The sequence below is a fragment of the Panthera uncia genome, chromosome B1 (genome assembly GCF_023721935.1).
Source record: "Panthera uncia isolate 11264 chromosome B1, Puncia_PCG_1.0, whole genome shotgun sequence".
In the NCBI taxonomy this organism is placed as follows: Eukaryota; Metazoa; Chordata; class Mammalia; order Carnivora; family Felidae; genus Panthera; species Panthera uncia.
Window position 1 is genome coordinate 72,518,787 of NC_064811.1, and position 21,196 is coordinate 72,539,982.

Below are 21,196 nucleotides of genomic sequence, written 5' to 3' on the forward strand. Positions count from 1 at the left end.
AAATAAGAATTTGCCTTTAGAGAAGCATTTGCCTAAGGTTAAAAGTACAGTAATTGAGTTAGTTTACATAGTAGTTAGGAATAAGTTTCCTCTTTTTACTTTGGTATCTCTTACCTCTGTTTTCCCATGCTTATTGTCTCTGTACTAGGATCTAGATCCATGGCATGTCATAAAAAAAATTATAAATTTTAATGCATTACACACACATACACACACTATTTGATATATTTTCTAGTCTATCCACTGTCTTTGATATCCTTTGATATCTTTTCTAGTCCTCAATTGTCAAAGGCCTTAAGTGACTGGCCTAGTTTAGAATCTTATCTCTTGTATATTTGCTGAGTTCACACCTGCTGCTATTCCATCTGCTACAATTTTAGATCACTAAGACCTTCTTGAAATATGTGGAAAATGTCAAACATAGTCCCAAAAAAGTGCTGCCTCCTTTTAAGCTGATGATGTCCTGAAATGACTGAGTTTTTCTTTTCCTAAAGATAAGCACTTACCTTTTTTTTTTTTTTTTCCAGTGACCTAAAGTCCCTTTATTTAAAGGATCAAGGTAACTTGGTCATGGTTTAAAGGACAGAGAAGTAGCATTTCAAAAGTAAATGTCACTCTACTTGATGGTAGGCACTTGAAAGTTTATCCATGCCATACTTATATTAATTTTACACCTGAATGAAATAACAAATTTTAATCATGTTTTCACATTTAGTGAATGTACAAAAGAGTTTCTTTCTATCTCAATCTTAATATATCCAGGACAAGATATTTTATGTTTAGGAATAACATCTAATAGCTTGATTCATTCATTCAGATATTTACTGTGTGCAAGATTCAACCTGGAACTGGACTATAAGGGCCTGAGACTATGTTCAGCAAAGAACCTGATAAGATTACATTTGTATGAGTATATGGGTCATTCTTTACGTATATATTTAGTTCTCATTTTTGTGTTTAAAATTCAGACATAAAAATTTGTTTATTTTCTTGTACATTTGTATGTAAATTTACTATACTTTTTTTTTTTAACGTTTATTTATTTTTCAGACAGAGAGAGACAGAGCATGAACGGGGGAGGGTCAGAGAGAGGGAGACACAGATTCTGAAATAGGCTCCAGACTCTGAGCTGTCAGCACAGATCCCGACGCGGGGCTCGAACACACGGATGGCGACATCATGACCTGAGCGGAAGTCGGCTGCTTAACCGACTGAGCCACCCAGGCGCCCCAAATTTACTATACTTTTTAAAGAAATTACTTAAGGATTACATTTTTTCCTCTTAAGCAATAAGGAAAGTATGGGGGTAGGAATGGATACAGTGGCTCCAAGGACCAGGAAATAGTAAATCCGGAATCTGTTGTACGAATAATTATCACCATATGGGAGCATTATTATGCTTCCAGTGTATGTTGGAGGATTTTTAGTGTTAATATTTTTATGCCTTCTAGGAATTATGTTTTAGAGTATTGTTATGAATTAGGGTAGAATTCACCTTTATTAGCTTTCACTGCAATATTTTATTGGTTGAAAGTTTAATTCTGTCCAAAATGGCAAGACCATGCAATCTTGGGTGTTTGCTTCTTTATATAAAATAAAGGAATTGGACAATTACAAAATTAGATAGTTTTCTGAGCCTTAGCCCATAGCTTTGTGGTCATGGTGGGCAGGGCTTCTCTACCACTGGGAGGAGCTAATGGGGGAGGAAAGGTAGAATTAATCTTCCGAGAAAGCTGTCAGCCCTCATTGATAGACTGACGTTCAGAGCTATGGAGATTGATTTTTCTTCCTACATCTGCATTGGATTCTAAATCTTGAGCTGGTCTCACTCCTTGTTTTTTGTACCTTTTAACAATCTAGACTGTTTTTGAACAGTTCTTTCTCTTTGCTGTCGTGTGGGGGAATTTCACTACAATAAACCTAATCACAACTCCTGTATGAACTTAACAAGATGAAGGCATCCACCAAAAAGGAAACTAACTAGACAACCACAGGAAACACAAATGCCGTCAAGGTTCTAGCCAGGAATTTAAACTTTTTCAAATGTGTACTTTGAGGATTTTCAGAAAGCACAATGCCAATTAATCTGTTCCTTGGAATTTATATGTTGGGGGCTTTGATTCTTCCCTGCAAGAAAACAAAACAAAAAATGAACTAAAATATGCGTTGTATCATAGAGATTGTAGGCCCAAATACATGGGAAAATGACATTTTTCATACTTCTGCTTTACCTCAGCCTAAGATATATATGACATCATTTGCTTCTACATAAGATTCTCAACACTAATTCTTAAAATTTTTTAATTTTTCTGAGTATCGAAACCATGGTAAGAACTTTGCTTAGTATTTTGCCAAGTACCTCTCAGTCAAGGCTGACATTTTGGGCTATCTAGGCTGATAAGGCACTTTAAGTAGAACTTTTTGTTAATCTATTCAAAACCCTCGTCTTTTGGTCTGTAGCCTGACCCTAATATTGCCAATGTACCGAAAGCTCTGGAATTCTACTGCTAGATTCCTGGCTTGGGGTGGACGGAATGCAGCTGCCTGCTGTCAGACTTTCCTTTTGCTGTCCGGACAAACAGTTCTTGTTCCCATATTCTTAGTATTGTATCTCACATGCATGTTCCTGGCTTCTTGTCATTTGTTGTGTAGTTATCTCCCTATTGCCTCTCTATCTAGACTTCTTCCCAGCATTTCCTTCTTTCTGTACATGAGTAAATTTCACAATGTTGTTCCTCCCAATAATGTCCTATACTACAAGTATCTGAGCCTGTTATACCTGAATATCATGAGATGCCTTCCTAATTTGTATGGATCACCTCACAGGGCCTTCTCCTCGAGGAAAAGTAATGCTTTTAATTCTGTCACTGAGTAGGCAGTGCTTGGGACTTTGGCTCACTGCTTTTAGAAACCTAGAAGAGATGATAAACTGAAACATCTGTCCCTGTCTGTTCTGCCCATAATGTGGGCCTGCTTTGAAGAGGAGGACAGTATAATTTTCCCAGCCACCCATCCTTAGGATGGCCTAGGACTTTCACTATTTCTTCTTCAGCAATGATTCTGGTTATAAGTATGTCTCTGACTACCAGGAGTTATGATTTTGAAGGGTTCCATTTGCTGTGTTTTGTTTTTAAAATAGTTGTTTGGGGATAAATTTCTACTGGATATAAAAACAGGAAAAATTAAAAGGACTTTTATATTCCTCTGCAAAATAACGATACTAACCACCTCCATCAACAAAATATCTTCCTTCTTCAGACACTGAAAATTATACAGTCTTTGTGTTTCCCATTCAGATAGTGCTACCAACAAACTTAGATGTCAGTGTAGGGCTTAAATATATTATTCCACACCATATTCTCAGTAGATTTATTTATCAACTCTCTATAAAAAATTTGTCACTTAAAAAATTTTTACAGCCTTATTTTACAATTCACTGTGATGGGTTTTTTGTTCATTGGTTTGGTGATTTGTTTGTTTGTTGTAATTCTTGTCTGACTTTGTTGAAGGTATATTTGATATAAATGATAAATGCATTCAGAGTCAGAAACATTATACAGATATTAAGTGTTAAAGATTACAACATCAACACCTTCATATTGAATGTATTCCACAGTTAAATATGCAACATTATAGATTGGTCTGCATTAAACTGGTGATGGGTGTTATGTGGGAGTAAGAATGGGAAAGGTTGTCAGTAAAGAAACAGCTCGAGGAATTCAAGTCAATTACAAACTGTCAATATGAGTTATCATCTATAAAAAGGTGTCTATTATGTGAAAATCCTTTTTATTCCAGAAAGAATTACTTTGAACGAACTACTTCTAGTGCATCCAGGAATTGTTGGCATGAAAACGATGACTGAAAGCTATGTCTAATGGCCTGGAACTCAGGCTGATAGTGAAAAGCCAACAGAGTGTAGCATTAGAATGTCTATCCTCCCCATGGGCGGTAACAAAACAGCCAGATCAAAACTCCTTAATATTGATTTCCAGAGCTGTTCTTGGACATAACTTTGAGTTGTGCCAAACTTCTTATTAGAATGGCAATGAGTATCCACTGCATTTCATATCTAAACATTGCTGTGATAATTAGAGCTCAGAATCAGTTATTAACAATACATAATTTACAATTGCTTTAAATCAGGTATTTTCTTCTGGTTCAGATGAGATTTTAAAATTTATGAAAAAGGTCTTTATCTCAGTTTTACACTGTTGCTCATAATTTTCAGGCAAATGTCCTAGCTAAAAGTTTGGTATAAGCCACCAAGGGTACCCATGGCTTATTGCTGGGGACGTTTGCCAAAACAACTTGCCAGACTTCTCATCATTCAACATGGCACTTCATCTTCAACAGCAGGAGTCGGTCCTGCTGAATTACAAATGTTTGGCAGCCTCTCAAAACTTGTCTTAACCATTTCCATAGAGATTAGGGGGAGGTCTCACATCACAAATAATATGTTCTAGATGCTCATCTGTCTGGATTTAGTCTTCGGTTATTTTTACCACAAGGGTTGATTTTTGTTGGGAAATACAGTACTGAATAATAATTTTCTGCTACTATAATTTAGTTTCCTAGTCTGTGCCAAACAGTCCCGAGGGTAAAAGGACAAGCGTGCATGGTCCTACTGATTGACGTTTAGTATTTGCTACAGAGGATGATCTGACAATATTTTACCAGCTCACTTGCTCTTTTGCAGCAATGATATCCAGGGACTCACTAAAGACATAAAGAGAAACAATACTTTTCCTGGAACCATTTGATTGCTGGTATTTCTGTTGCTTCTAGTGTAATGCAGAAGTTGTCAGGTAAAATGTTGCCTCTTTGCGGCCCAAGATGAGCCTACCAAATGGCAGGTGTTTGGGGAAAGATATTAGGGAATGGATGAGCTTTGGGAAATGGATGGGGATTTAATTGCCTTTTTTCCCCTTGTGGTTGATGATAACCTGTTTTGGACCAGTGTGTTTTAATTTTATATATGCTTCTTTTTTCTGGTGATCAGAACCAAAATCAGTGAACATATTGTATAAATATGAACAGCAAAAAATATCACTTCAATACGAAGATACTGTGGCTTGGTGAGTATAGCTGAATCTAAAGATAGATGTGTTCTGTAAAGCTAGTATTTATGGTTTTGGTGCATATTTACCTCTTAATTGTCTGATGTATTTTGGTGCTAGTTATTAGTCTACTAGTATCCATACTGGTTATTAGACCATTAAAATGCTCCCGTAGCTATTAGTAAATAGCCTCTGTTCAAGTCTCCTAAGTGTTTCTACATCATCCTAATCTTGATTAATACAAATATAAATTTATTTGTGGGATATAATTAACACATAACATTAGTTTCAGGGGTACAACATAATGATTTAATATTTGCATATATTGCAAAATGATTACAACAGACCTAGTTAATATCCATTACCACACACAGTTACAGATTTTATTTCTTGTGATGAAAACTTTTAAGATCTACTCTTTTCGTATTTTTCAAATATATATTATTCACTATAGTCACCATAGTGTATATTACATCCTTATTCATGACTTACTCATTTTATAGCTGGAAGTTTATATTTTTTGACTACCTTTTCCACCTTTATACCCTCCCCCTCCTATTTTCTGCATCTATAAATTCCACTATTTTAGATTCTATGTTTAAATGAGATCATAGAATATTTATCTTTATCTGTCTTATTTCACTTAGCATAACACCCAGTTATCTCAAATGGCAAGATTTACTTCTTTTTTGTGGCTGAATAATATTCCACTATATATACATATCACACCACATTTTCTGTATCCATTCATCCATTCATGGACATGTAGGTTGCTTCCATACCTTGGCTATTGTAAATAATCTTGCAATGAACATGGGATGCTTATATCTTTTTAAGGTAGTGTTTTTAATTCCTTCAGATAAATACTTAGAAGTGGAATTGCTGGATCATATGGTAGTTCTATTTTTAATTTTTTGAGGAAACGTCACATTATTTTCCATAGTGACCACACCAATTTACATCCCCCCAATGGTGCACAAGGATTTTCGTTTCTCCCCATCTTCTCCAATGTTTGTTATCTCTTGTATTTTTGATAATAGCCATTGTCACGGGTGTGAGGTGATATCTCATTGTGGCTGATTTCCCTGATAATTAGTGATGTGGAACACTTTTTTCATGTAGCTGTTGGCCATCTGTATGTCTTCTTTATAAAAATGTCTATTCAGATCCTCTGCCCAGTTTTAAATCATATTGTTTTTGAATTGTGTGAGTTCTTTATATATTTTGGATATTAACCCTTTATCAGATACAGGATTTGCAAATGTTTTCTCCCATTCATTAGGTTGCCTTTTCATTTTGTTAATGGTTTCCTTTGCTGTACAGAAACGTTTTAGTTTTATGCAGTCCCACTTGTTTATTTTTGCATATGTTACCTTTGCTTTTGGTGTCAGATCCAAAAAAATCATTGTCAAGACTGATGTCAAACAGCATATAGCATATGTTTCCTTCTAGAAGTCTTATGGTTTCCAGTCTTACACTTAAGTCTTTAATATATTTTGAGTTCATTTTTATGTATAGTGTAAGGTATTGGTCCAGTTTCATTCTTTTGCATGTAGCTGTTGAAAAAGCTGTCCTTTCCCCAGTTTATTTTCTTGACCCCTTTATTGCAAATTAGTTGACCATATGCAGGCATGGGTTTATTTCTGGGGTCTCTATTCTGTTCCGCTGATCTATGTTGTTTTAATGCAATATCATACTGATTGGATTGCTATCGTTTTGTAATACAATTTGAAATCAGGAAGTGTGATGCCTCCAGCTTTGTTCTTCTTTCTTGAGATTACTTTGGCTATTACTTTGGCTAAATATTTCTTACTGACTATATCTGAATATTTTAAATATTTCTTATTTCTATACCCTACTACTGCTACCATACTACTGGTATTACTACTCCTAATAGCATCACTAGGTCATTGATCTTGGTCTAGGCATATTTCTAAGTATTCTACTTATATTAACTCATTTAATCCATATGACAATGCTCTGAGGCAGTATTATGTTTTTTACAGACAAGGAGATAGAGGCACTGCGAGATTAAGTAAGTTGCTCAAAGTAGAAAAGGTAGGAAGTGACATAACTGAAAGTCAGCCTGCCTAGAATGGTTTTAAGTCCAATATTCTTCCTACTACTCCTGCCAGCTTAATTAAGCAAACATCCTCGACTATTCTAGGTAAAAAGTATTATATTCTTTTCTAAGGTAAACACATAGACTTGCTACTATTATTTGTTTAGATCTGACTTTACTGGAGCCAAGCTTAGCTTTGACATTTGCAGACATGGGTTAGCTTTCATCTCACTGCAAGATATAGGGCAACCTGGTATTTAGTTTACCTACAAAAGGCAGTTAGGAAGCCCTAGAGGAACCTAATTAAAATGCAGCACATTTCCAAGGCACCATATCTTGCTGTGTTGCCATGGAAACAGTGGGAATTTCTGGTCATTGACCTTTAATGGAAATTGAGGATAAATTTTCATAGGGTTCATAAGAGAAGCAATCCCAGTATATTAACTTCTAGTTGCAGGACAACTTTGGAAATCTCCTATGCAATCCCACCTGACTTGAGAAGTATATTATATCAGCAAAACTTATTAGAGGCTCAAACTCCCACTTTTTGAAGAAACATTTTTTTAACTACTTCCAATACACCATCTGTGCTATTGGACTTAAAATAATCAAAGATAGTGTTGTAGCAACAATGAAACATTAAAGGAAATCTTAGATAATTATACAAGAAACATCAGAACTAATATTATATTTTGAAATAGTTTGCATTACATCTATTCTATTCCTTTTGGATTATGTAAATCTAGGCTTACTCAAATATTAAATGCAATATTACTGTATCAAAAAATATACCTAGAAACTCAAAGTATTATGAAATGTTAAGGTGTCCACATTTAAAAATACAAATTCTTAATGCTTGCCCTTTCTAGTTTATTTATAAATTCAGGCATTATATTCCTAAGTACGTATCATTGAAAATACTACTTATATGATATATATGTATACTTTGTGTGGGGCATATGTGTACGCCATTTGACAGAAAGTAAGGGCCTGTGATTCAACAGAAAAAATGACAAAGTGTACCTTACTGAGGACTGCTTTTTACTATATTAACATTTTTATTTTCTACTAAAAATAAATAACTTAGTTCTATCGTCAGGATATGCACACTTAATTACAAGGAAATGTCAATCAGGGAAATCAGGGTCTCACTGCTTTCTCTTAGAAGTATATCTCCATATACATTCATATATATATATATATATATATATATATATATGAGTATCACTTATTCTGGACATAGACATCTGAAGAAAAATAGGAATATTCTAATAATTATATGTAGAAAAGCAAGGCCACTACCCCAGTCCCTAAACTTCTAGAGGGTTCTCTCACACAGCTGTATGTTCTTACTCTCAGAGACAATGTGGGCTAGGGGCTGAGAACACAGACTCTGGCCCTATAATAACTGGGATTCCTGGCTTTGTGACTTATTAGCCATGTGGCTATGAGAAAGTTACTTAGCCTGCAGGAACCTCAATTTGCTCATGTAGAAAATGAGGATAATAATGGAACTTCTTAGGGTTGTTTTGAGAATTAAATGAGCTAATATTGATAAATGACTTAAATTTATATTTGACACAGTAATAAAAAAAAAATTTCCTCTTCCAATGCCAGGGCAGAGCTCACAGGGAAATGCCACCCCCATTGCCCTCCTGCCCAAGACAAAGAATACAGTGAGATGACTCATCCTGGATAAAACAGAGTAATGTCAGTACAATGGACAGAGAAGTCTTTAGAGTTTGCTGTTAGAAAAGTGTGCTTTTCTTCCTCAGTACAGATGTAGACAGCACTATCTCTGAAAATTGATGGTTGTCCTTGAGATATGTGTGTGTTTAATCCAATAGTTGCCTACACCATGAGCCAGAAAGATGAGAAAACATATTTTGCATCTCATACTAAGGGGGAGATTTTGATAACAATCTAACTTTTAAGGCCAAACCATATATTAGATTGTTATGTTGTCATTTGGGTGCCAAAGCCCACCCTGACTTGTTTTGTTAAAGTCCCCATAGAGTCATATAAGGCTGAATAACTCAAACTTGAGGGAATGGTATCTGCAAAATAAACCTAGAACCAGTCTAACGTTCAGACTACTTCTCAGATGGATGCCTCAGCAGTGGCTAGGAGATAAGTTTTCTGAAAAGGCTTGTGTGTCTTATACAACTTTTTGCTTAAGTGCTTGGTACAAGATAACCACCACTGGTGTATATTAGTACTAGAATGCTTTTTGAACAAAGATATTTTAATTTTTCATGTTGTTCTCCTAATTAAAAATACTCATTAATGTGTTGAAATCAAACATGAGACATCACTTCTTTCCAATTTAAGACCACATAGGCGGTTTAACACTCACAGAGGTCCCTTTCCAATTAGGCAAAAATGGAAGTTTCTATGGTGATCATGCTTAGAGTCATTACAGTCATTCCTTTCTCTTTCCTTGCCAATGCCCAATATACATCAAATTACTCACAATCACATAAAAACTGCCTAGCACCTCTAGAATCTTCTTACTTAAAAATATACTTTGTACTGGTGACTTTAAAAAGTAACTGCTATTTTTCTCCTGAATAACTAAAAAGGTAAACCAAATAGTTTTTCAACTAATTCATATAGGGTTTTCATAGTCAAATTTACTATCGGCACCCCTAGGGAGTTAATGAATCTTTCCTAAATAGAAAACCTTTGCTTAAAAAAGTATCCTGAGACTCATATATGTAGCAGAATTCAAAAGTCATAAGATTTTTATACACCTAGAGAATCAATATTTTTCTCATTAATTATATCTCTTATGCTGTACTTTTAATCTGCATGACTCGTCTTGTAACTGTAAGTTTGTACCTCATAATCTTCTTTACCTACTTCACCCATTCTCTTACCCACCTCCCCTCAGGCAACCACCAGTTTGTTTTCTGTATTTAAGAGCCTGGTTTTTGTTTTTGTTGTTGTTTCTTCATTTGTTTTGTTTTTTAGATCCCACATATAAGTAAAATCAGATCATATTTGTCTTTCTCTGACTTATTTCACTTAGCATAACACCCTCTAGGTCCATCAGTGTTGACACAAAAAGATCTCATTTTTTATAACTAATATCCCATATACCACATCTTATCTATTCATCTATCAAAGGAGACTTGGAAAGCTTGCATATCTTGGACGTTGTAAATAATGCTATAATAAACATACAAGTGCGTATATCTTTTTGAATTGGAGGTTTTCTTCCCCCCCCCCCCTTTGGGTAAATACCCAGTAGTGGAATTACTAAGTCATATCGTACTTCCATTTTTAATTTTGTGAGGAAACTCTATACTGTTTTCCAGACTGGCTGTACTAATTTTCATTCCCACCAATAGTGCACAAGTGTTCATTTTTCTCAACATCCTTGCCAACACTTATTTCTTGTCTTTTTTATTGTTAACCATTGACAGGAGTCAGGTAATATCTCATTGTGCTTTTGATTTACATTTCCTTGATGATGAGTGATGTTGAACATCTTTTCATTTGTCTATTGGCCATCTGTATGTCTTCTTCGGAAAATTTTATTCAGGTACTCTGCCCATTTTCTTATTGGACTTTTTTTTTTTTTTTTTTTTTTTTTTTTTTTTTGAAGAAGTTTTTTATATATTTTGGGTATTAGCCCTTTATCAGATATATCATTTGCAAGTATCTTCTCCCATTCACTAGGCTGCCTTTTTATTTTGTTGATGGTTTCCTTCACTGTGCAAAAGCTTTGTATTTTTGTATAGTCCCAATAGTTTATTTTTGCTTTTCTTGCCCTTGTGTGAGGAAAGTGACCCAAAAATATATTGCTAAGATCAGTGTCAGGGAAGTTACCACCTACGTTTACTTCTAGAACTTTCATGGTTTCAGGTCTTACATTAAGTCTTTAGTTCATTTTGAATTTCTCTTTGTATATGTTTAAGATAGTGGTCTAGTTTTCTTGACACTATTTAGTAAAGAGACAGTCTTTTCCCCATTGTATATTTTTGCCTCCTTTCTCTTAGGTTGATTGACCATATAATCATACGTTTATTTCTGGGCTCTCTATTCTAGTCCACTGGTCTGTTTTTGTGCCATATCATATCACTGTTATTATTATAGTTTTGTAATGTGGCTTGAAGTCAGGGAGCATTATACCTTCAGCATTCTTCTTATTTCTCAGGATTGCTTTGGCTATTAAGGATCATTTGTGTTCCATAAACATTTTAGGATTCTTTGTTCTAGTTCTGCGAAAAATGCCATTGGCATTTTGATAGGAATTAAATCTGTAGATGGCTTTGGGTGGTATGGAAATTTTAAAAATATTAATTCTTTCAATTCATGAGCACAATATATTTCCATTTATTTGTATAGTGTTTAATTTTATTTGTATAGTGTTTAATTTTTTTCCTCCAGTGACTTAACGTTTTCCGATTACAGTCTTTCATCTCTTCAGTTAAATTTATTTCTAGGTACTTTATTCTTTTTGTACAACTGTAAATTGAGAAATGAGTAGTGATGGCCTTCCAGAATGATCTGAGAAGATTTCCTTTCTCTTCTATTTTTTGGAATACTTTGAGAAGAACAGCTGTTAGCTTTTCGTTAAATATTTGGTAGAATTTCCCTGTGATGCTATCTGGTCCCATACTTTTGTTTGTTGGGAGTTCTTTGATTATTAATTCAATTTCATTGCTAGTAATCTTTTTTTTTTCAAATTTTCTATTTCTTCCTGATTTAGTTTTAAAAGATATCATTTCTAGGAAGTTATCCACTTAAATGGACATTTCTTAAGGTAATGGTCTGGTAGTTCCCAGAAATGTTTAAAGGCATTTCCTAGGGTGAGTGATAGGAAGGTTTGATTTTAGAAATAATAAAAATAAAATGCTGGGTTAAACAAAGTTAACCAGATTCTCTCAGAGCCTTAATGTACTAATATGTTTTATTAATATCTGAAGCAGACAGTCAAAATTATTTCTTAAAATCACTGTTCGGTGGAACCCATTTTTTCTGTATAGCTTCTCAAGACACCACTGCACATCAGAACATACTTTGGGTAGTGTTGCTTCAGTAAATTCCCAGAGTAAAGGGTTAATGTTCCATCTTGTCTGCTTAACTCTTCCAAAATTCCTTCTCCTTCAAATGGCTGTCAAGAACTTTAATTGTGGGAGTTCTCAGTTCACATTGTTATAAGCATGATTTTATTATTTAAAATGAGATGGGATTAAAAATAAGATCTTTATAATGAGACATTTTAATTTTCACCATTTATATATAAACACAAGTTAATAAAACACATCACAAAACAGTAAAATTTTATAGTTAATATTTATAGGTGCATAGTTTCATGCTCACATATTTTTAAGTATTGTATATATTAACAAATTTCACAATACATCATTATTTTTAGACAGAATCATTAAAAGACACCTAGAAATCTTATAATATATGATAATAAATCACAACTTCTCAAGAACAGCAACAAAAAAATAGTGAAGATTTAGAAATAAGTGGTAGTCACTTAGGTGTTTTAATTTAACTTTTAGATTTGAAGCCACAATATCCACACAGCACACAAAGACCCTGCTACCATATATTCACTTCAGTGAGAAGGAAGCACTGAAATGCTGAGTAAGGGCAGGTACAGATAATTTCAATCACTGCTGATGGAAGAGTTTAAAATACACTGTAAAAACTTTGAGAAAAATGTCATGACTGGGCACGTTGGGACTGAGTACTTGTACAGGATGGAACATCTCTCAGTAGATCTCAAGAAACTGCGAGTAAAAGTATTTCTTATGCTTCGGGTTCATAGTCTTGATACCCTTCCTAATATGAAGAAAACCGAAAAGAAAACATGCAGTGTTAATATTAGTCATCAGGAATCAAGGATTTAGGGTGAATGAGATAGGACATGGATCACCACCTTGAATAAAGGTTCTGCAACTATTCAGTTATACACAATATGATCTTATTCTGTAACAGTTTTGTCTTCCTGTCAAATATAAAAATGAATTTTGCTGCTCAGAGTTAGGGTATCCAGATGCCATTTAACAATCATATGGTCTTTTTTTTGTAATGCTTATTTATTTTTGAGAGAGACACAGACAAAGTGTGAGGGGGGGGAAGGCAGAGCGAGAAGGAATCCGAAGCAGGCTCTAGGCTCTGAGCTGTCAGCACAGAGCCCGATGCAGGGCTCAAACCCGCAACCTGTGGGATCATGACCTGGGCCAAAGTCAGATGCTCAACCAACTGAGCCACCCAGGCGCCCCAATAATCATATGTTCTAATCGTGTAGAACAAGTTAGGTGGTCTATCTTGCTCCCAGTTTCCTCAACTGTAAGTTATGAGAGCCAAATCAAGTGGCCTAAAATCCTCTTCCAGGGCTAAAATGTTCTAATTCTTAAAGGGAGACAAAGACATTAAGGCAAGTGATGTTTTGAAAATCTTTTCTTCATCCTTGGCTTCAGTTATTACTTCTATTCTAAATCCCCCTGTCCCCAAACAATATGTAGATAACATCCACAATAAAAATATTAAAGGCCTTAACTAAAGTGGTCAGAATAGTCGTCCTAAAGAATAACTTGAATCAAGATCCTGCTTTAAAACAAATAAATGTACCTTCAATAACTCAAGTTGCTTTCTGAATACAGTACAAACTTAAATGCGAAGGTTCTTCTAGTATTCTACAATTTGTCGTTGACTCATCTCTGCAGTCTTAATCTGTCACAATTCTCTGTTCCCTAAACTGAAATCCTGTTTAATTATTCACTGTTCCTCAAACATATCCTTATGCATGCTCAGACATGCCTTGCTTCCAATATTACCTGTTCTAGAATATCTTCCTTTCATTTTGGCCATCATTATCTCCCATCCCCTACCACACCAATCAACACCAACTCTTGTATAAAACTCCCGATGACTCTAAACAGATTCTGTAAAATATTATACTTTTTTGTGTATCTTGCATATTTTGCCTCTTTGATGCCTGATATATAGAAGACAGTCAATGTCTGTTAAAGGAATCATCATGAATAAATGAAACAGTAAATTTGTATTTGTTTTTATCAAACTTATTAGGATGGACTACTTGTGTCCTGGTACTATCAATTAACCTTCTTGTATTTTCTATAGTGTTTAGCATTGTGCTGAACTTAAAAAGACTCAAAATTATTGGTAAAAATCTAAGCAAAAAAACCAAGTTAATTTCAATTTCTATAAATGGGATTATCAGTATGTCTTTTACTAATGCCAATATCTAACCTAACTACTACTAGTTTTAACTTAATTTTTAATGAATACTACATGTGTTTTGCTTATGATGTCTGGTTTTGGCATCAGTGTAGTATTGCCCTTATGGAATTAATTTAGGAGTATCGCTTCCTCTTTTTTTTCTGGAAGAGAAATTAATTGGTATTAATTATAATTAATAGTTATTAATTAAATGTTTGATAGAATTCACCAGTGAAGCTATATGGTCCTGGGATTTTGTGTGTGTGTGTGTGTGGGGGGGGGGGTAGATTTTCTTTTTCCTTTCTAAAAGAAAAATATTTTAATGTTTATTTTTAAAAGAGAAAAAGAGACAGAGCATAAGCAGGGGAGGGGTATGGAAAGAAGGAGACACAGAATCTGAAGCAGGCTCCAGACTCTGAGCTGTCAGCACAGTGCCTGACATGGGGCTTGAACCCACAAACATGACATGACGTCAGATCATGACCTGAGCCAAATTCAGTCGTTCAACTGACTGAGCCACCAGGTGCCCCTGTGAGTAGATTTTCTTAACAATAATTCAGTCTCTTTACTTTGTTATTGGTCTATTCAGATTTTCTATTTCTTCTTGTGTCAGCTTCATTAATCTAAAAGTATTTTTCAATTTTCCTTGTGATACATTTTCTATTTAAAAAAAAACTTATTTCCAAATTAACATAGGTAAATTAGCTGTTTAAAATGCTAAATTGAAATACATCAATGTCGCAAACCATGCACTTATCATATTTTTACTCTATAATTTTTGTGGGCAACTTTTATTTTACTATGCAAATATCTTGCTGGAAATGTATGGCAATAATAATTACTTTCCTTAGGCATTCAGTTGATTTATACAAAGTTCCATCTGGGGATTTATTTTAGAAAGTAAGTTTTTGAAGGGAGTTAAGATGGCAGAAGCTTGTCTTATCCTTTGAACACAGCTAGATAATTATCAAATCATTCATAACACCCAAGAAATCAATCAGAGGTGTGAAAGAACAAAAATGGCAAGTCTACAAGTAAAAAAGCAACCACCTTCCAGAAGGTGGGAGATGCAAGGTGTTGACTTGGGGGAGACAAAGCTGTGAGTATGGCGGCTGGGAGGAAACCTGCTTACGGAGGCTACTGAAAAGTATTATAGCAGTGGGGTACAAAATCTGAACTTTTAGAAGTCCCTCACAGTGGGGGATGTGCATGGCTTAAAGGTGCTCGCATGGCCAATTGGGGCAGAATCCAAGGAGTGGCAGTGTGGTCTGAGAATCCCATGGATCCCATGGTCTGAGGATCCCATGGGTCTGAGAGGCACCAATGTGTTGAGCTGTGTCCAGGCATAGGAGCTGGGACTTGGGCTGAGGGCATCAAGCAGGGGTGCCAGCTTTCTGCTCTTTGACATAAACTCTGAACTGCCATGGGGTCTTGTGACTGCTTTCCTAGCATGGGCTTGCAAAAAATGCAGCAAGACCCTCCCCCAGAGGAACAGAGCAGGTGCCATGGGAGTCTTTACAATTGGGAGTTTTGAAACTCAGTTATGTGCCTGAGATAAAAAAGTTCGAACACAGGCAGAGTGAACACAGGGTTCTGACAGAAACTGGGAACACCAGAAGAGTGATTGAATACTCTTCTGTGAGGGCTCCCTGAAGAGTGGGGAACTGATCTTTCAGTTCCAAGGCTAGAGAGTAGGATGTTGCTATATTCATCCCACCCATCAGCTCTGAAAGCCTTCAGGGAGAAAACAAGCACCACCTAGTGGAGGCTGGAGCCCTATCCTTCTGCCTCTTAGAGGCACATTTCTAGGAAAACAAGTCAGCCTGAGAATCAGTACGACAGGCCTCTCCCCCAGAAGAGCAGCATGGACTCTCTTGCACCAAGTCTACTAATCATAGAGTGCACCAAAGCTTCAGCTCTAGGGGAAATAGGATCTAGTTTCCTCTTTATTTTGATTCTTTATTTTTTAATTATTACTTTTTCATTTACTCTCTTATTTTTAATTCCTTTTTTATTTTTATTTTCACATATATTACATATATATATTTTTTATTTTTGGATCTAGATTCCTTTAATAAGCAGACAAAAATAAACCCAGGATCTAGGTTTGTTGTTTTTTTGTTTGTTTCTGGGGAATGTTTTGTTTCTGTTTTTGTTTTTATTTCTCTCTTCTTTTCTGGACAAAACGATGAGACAGAGAAATTCACCCCAAAAGAAAGAACAGGATTAGAACTCATGGCCTATTGATTTAATCAATACAGATATAAGTAAGATGTCTGACCTAGAATTTAAAACGATGATAAAGATATTACCTGGGCTTGAAAAAGCATAGAAGATACCAGAGAATCCCTTTCTGCAGAGATAAAAGAACTAAAATCTAGTCAGACTGAAATTAAAATACTATAATCAAGATGTAAACCCAAATCGATGCCATGACAGCAAGGACAGATGAGGCAGAGGTATAAATTAGTGATATAGAAAATAAAATTATGGAAAATAATGAAGCTAAAAAGAAGAGGGAAACAAATGTCATGAATCATGAAGGCAGACTTAGGGAACTCAGTGACTTGTTAAAATGTAGTAACATTTGTATGAGAGGAGTCCCAGAAGTTGAAGAGAGAGAAAAAGGGGTAGAATGTCTATTCAAACAAATTATAGCTGAAAACTTTCCTAATTTGGGGAAAGACACAGATATCAAAATCCAAGAAGCACAGAGAACTCCATTAAACTTAACAAAAGCTACCATTGCCAAGGTATATCATAGTCAAATTCACAAAATACACAAAGAAAGAATCCTGAAAGCAGCAAGGGAATAAAAGGCCTTAACCTTCAAGGGAAGACAGATCAGTTTCTCAGCAGATCTGTCCACTGAAACTTGGCAGGCCAGAAAGGAGTGGCAGGATATATTCAACTTGCTGAATGGCAAAAATATGCAACCACGAAGTCTTTATCCAGGAAGGCTGTCATTCAGAATAAGAAAAGAGATAAAGAGTTTCCCAGACAAACAAAAACTAAAGGAGTTGATGCCCACTAAACAAGCTCTGCAAGAAATTTTAAGGGGGACTCTTTGAGTGAAGAAAAAAAAAAAAAAAAAGACAAAACAAAGACTATAAAAGACCAGAGAGCATTACCAGAAACACAAACCCTACAGGTAACACAATGGCACTAAATTCATATCTTTCAATAATCACTCTGAATGTAAATGGACTAAATACCCCAGCCAAAAGATATAGGGTAGCAGAATGGATTAAAAAACCAAGATCCATCTATTTGCTGCCTATAAGAAACTCATTTTAGACCTAAGGATACCTGCAGATTGAAAGTGAGGGGATAGAGAACCATCTATCATGCTAACTGAGGTCAAAGGAAAGCTGAAGTAGCCATACTTATATTAGACAAACTAGATTTTAAAACAAAGACTATAATAAGAGATGAAGAGGGTATTATATCATAATTATGGGATCTATCCAACAATAAGATCTAACAGTAAATATTAATGCCCCCAACTTGGAAAACCCAAATATATAAATCAATTAACACCATAAAGAAACTCACTGATAATCATACAATAATAGTAGGGGACTTTAACACCCCACTTACAACAATGGACAGGTCATTTAAGCAGAAAATCAACAAGGAGACATGGCTTTGAATGATACACAGGACTGGATGGACTTAACAGATATATTCAGAATATTTCATCGTAAAGCAGCAGAATACACATTCTTTTTGAGTGCACATGGGACATTCTCCAGAATAGATTGCATACTGGTCATGAATCAGCCCTCAACAAGTACAAAAAGATAAAAATTAAAGCATGCGTATTTTCATATCACAATGCTATGAAACTTGAAGTCAACCACAAAAAAAAATTTGGAAAGCACTCAAGTACACAGAGGTTAAAGAACATCCTATTGAAGAATGAATGGGTTAATCAGGAAATTAAAGAAGAAATTTTTAAAAAATACATGGAAGCAAATGAAAATGAAAACACAACAGTCCAAAACCTTTGTGATGCAGCAAAGACAGTCCTAAGAGGAAAGTATATTGCAATTCAGGTCTATCTCAAGAAGCAAGAAAGGTCTCAAATACACAACCTAATCTTATAACTAAAGGAGCTAGAAGAGGAAAGGCAAATAAAGCCTAGCCAGCAAAGGAAGGCAAATAATAGAGACTACAGCAGAAATAAATGATATAGAAACAAACAAACAAAAAGAACAGATCAATGAAACTAAGAGCTGATTCTCTGAAAGAATTGACAATATTGATAACCCCCTATACAGACTTATCAAAAAGAAAAGAGAAAGGACCTAAATAGATAAAACCGTGAATGAAAGGGGAGAGATCACAACCATTACCACAGAAACACAAACAATTATAAGAGAATACTATGAAAAATTATATGCCGGCAATCTGGAAGAAATAGACAAATTCCTAGAAATTCATAAACTACCAAAACTGAAACAGGAAGAAGTTGAAAATTTGAAGAGACTCATAACCAGCAAAGAAATTGATCAATAGTAAAAAAAAAAAAAGAAAAAAAAAAAAATCTCCCAACACAAGAGTTCTGGCTCAAGTGGTTTCCCAGGGGAATTCTATCCAACATTTAAAAAAGAGTTAATACCAATTCTCCTCAAACTGTTCCAAAAAATAAAAATGGATGGAAAGCTTCCAAACTCATTCTATGAAGCCAGTATCACCTTGATTCCAAAACCAGATAAAGACCCCACTAAAAAGGAGACTTACAGGCCAATATCCCAGATGAACATGGATGCAAAAATTCTTAATAAAATACTAGCAAAATCAAATTCATCAGTACATTAAAAGAATTATTCACCATGATCGATTACAATTGATTCCCAGACTACAGGGCTAGTTAAATATTCACAAATCAATCAACGTGATACACCACATTAATAAAATAAAAGATAAGAACCATATGATCCTGTAAATAGATGCAGAAAAAACATTTGACAAAATTCAGCATCCATTCTTGGTAAAAACCTTCAATAAAGTAGGGATAGATGGAACACAGCTCAACATCATAAAGGCCATATATGAAAGACCTACACCTAATATCCTTAATAGGGAAAAACTGAGAGCCTCTCCCTTACTGTAAGAACCAAGACAAGGATGTCCACTCTCACCATTACTATTTAACATAGCACTGGAAGTCTTAGCCTCAGCAATTAGACAAAATAAAGAAAGAAAAGAAAGAAAGGCATCCAAATCAGCAAGGAAGAAGTAAAACTTTCATTATTTGCAGACAACATGATACTCTATGTGGAAAATTCAAAAGACTACACAAAAGTTTGCTAGAAGTAATAGATGAATTCAGCAAAGTTTCAGGATATACAATCAACATGCAGAAATTGGTTGCATTTCTATACACTAATAACAAAGCAGCAGAAAAAGAAATCAAGGAATTGATCCCATTTACAATGCATGAAAAACAATATGATACCTAGGAATAAATGTAACTAAAGAGGTGAAAGATTTGTACTCTGAAAACTATAGAACACTTATAAAAGAAACTGCAGGGGAGACAAAGAAATGGAAAAGAATTCCATGCTCATTGATTAGAAGAACAAGCATTTTTAAAATGTCTATGCTACCTTAAGCAATCTAAACATTTAATGCAATCCGTATCAAAATATACACTTTTCATAGAACTAAAACTAACAGTCATAAAATTTGTATGGAACCACAAAAGATCTCGAATAGCTAAAGCAATCCTGAAAAAGAAAAATGAAACTGGAGGCATCCCAATTCTGGATGTCAAGCTATATTAAAAGCTGTAGTCATCAAGACAGTATGCTACTGGCACAAGAACAGACACATGGATCAGTGGAACAAAACAGAAAACACAGAAATGAACCCATAACTATATGGTCAACTAATCTTCAACAAAGCAAGAAAAAGTATCTAATGGAAAAAAAGACAGTCTCTTCAACAAATGGATTTGGAAAAACTGGACAGCGAAATGCCTAAGAATGAAACTGGACCACTTTCTTACACCATACGCAAAAATAAATTCAAAATGGCTGAAAGATCTAAATGTGAGACAGGAAACCATCAAAATCTTAGAGAAGAACAGAGACAGCAATTATTTTTTTTTAACGTTTATTCATTCTTGAGAGACAGGCAGAGACAGAGTGCAAGTGGGGTATGGGCAGAGAGACAGAGAGGGAGACACAGAATCTGAAGCAGGCTCCAGGCTCCAAGCTCTCAGCACAGAGCCCAATGCTGGGCTGGAACTCACAAACCATGAGATCATGACCTGAGGCAAAGTCCTATGCTTAACCAAGGGAGCCACCCAGGTACCCTGAGGCAGCAATCTTTTTGACCTCAACCAGAATCACTTCTTAGTAAGAAGACATGTTGTTGAAAACAAGGGAAACAAAAGCAAAAATGAACTATTGGGACTTCATCAAGATAAAAAGCTTTTACACAGTGAAGGAAACAATCAACAAAACTAAAACTCAGCCTATAGAATGGGAAAAGATATTTACAAATGACATATCAGATAAAGGATTAGTATGCAAAATCTATAAAGAACTTATCAAACTCAATACCCAAAAAACAAATAACCCAGTTAAGAAAATGGGCGGAAGACATGAATAGACACTTTTTCAAAGAAGACATCCAGATGGCTAACAGGTACATGAAAAGATGCTCAACATCATGCATCATCAGGGAAATACAAATCAAAACCCCAATGAGATACCACCTCACACCTGTCAGAATGGTTAAAATTAACCACACAAGAAACAACAGGTGTTGGCAAGGATGTGGAGAAAGAGCAACCCTCTTGCACTGTTGTTAGGAATGCAAACTGATGCATCCACTCTGGAGAAAAATATGG

The 21,196-nt window shown here is 35.2% G+C and overlaps 1 protein-coding gene and 2 long non-coding RNA genes across 8 annotated transcripts in view; 1 reads left to right on the forward strand and 2 right to left on the reverse strand.

The window, feature by feature from the left end:
* The window catches only part of LOC125923682 (uncharacterized), a 1,073,698-nt gene that overhangs the window by 71,271 nt on the left and 981,231 nt on the right, over positions 1-21,196 (reverse strand). The window lies entirely within an intron of this gene.
* LOC125923681 (uncharacterized) overlaps positions 1-21,196 on the forward strand; it is a 122,030-nt gene that overhangs the window by 36,351 nt on the left and 64,483 nt on the right. The window lies entirely within an intron of this gene.
* The window catches only part of SNCA (synuclein alpha), a 155,872-nt gene continuing 147,314 nt past the window's right edge, over positions 12,639-21,196 (reverse strand). For all 6 annotated transcript variants that reach the window (XM_049632125.1, XM_049632124.1, XM_049632122.1 and 3 more), the window contains one exon: positions 12,639-12,927. In XM_049632125.1, coding sequence (XP_049488082.1) covers positions 12,895-12,927 — 33 coding nt within the window. In that variant the 3' untranslated portion in view covers positions 12,639-12,894. The remainder of the gene's footprint in view (positions 12,928-21,196) is intronic.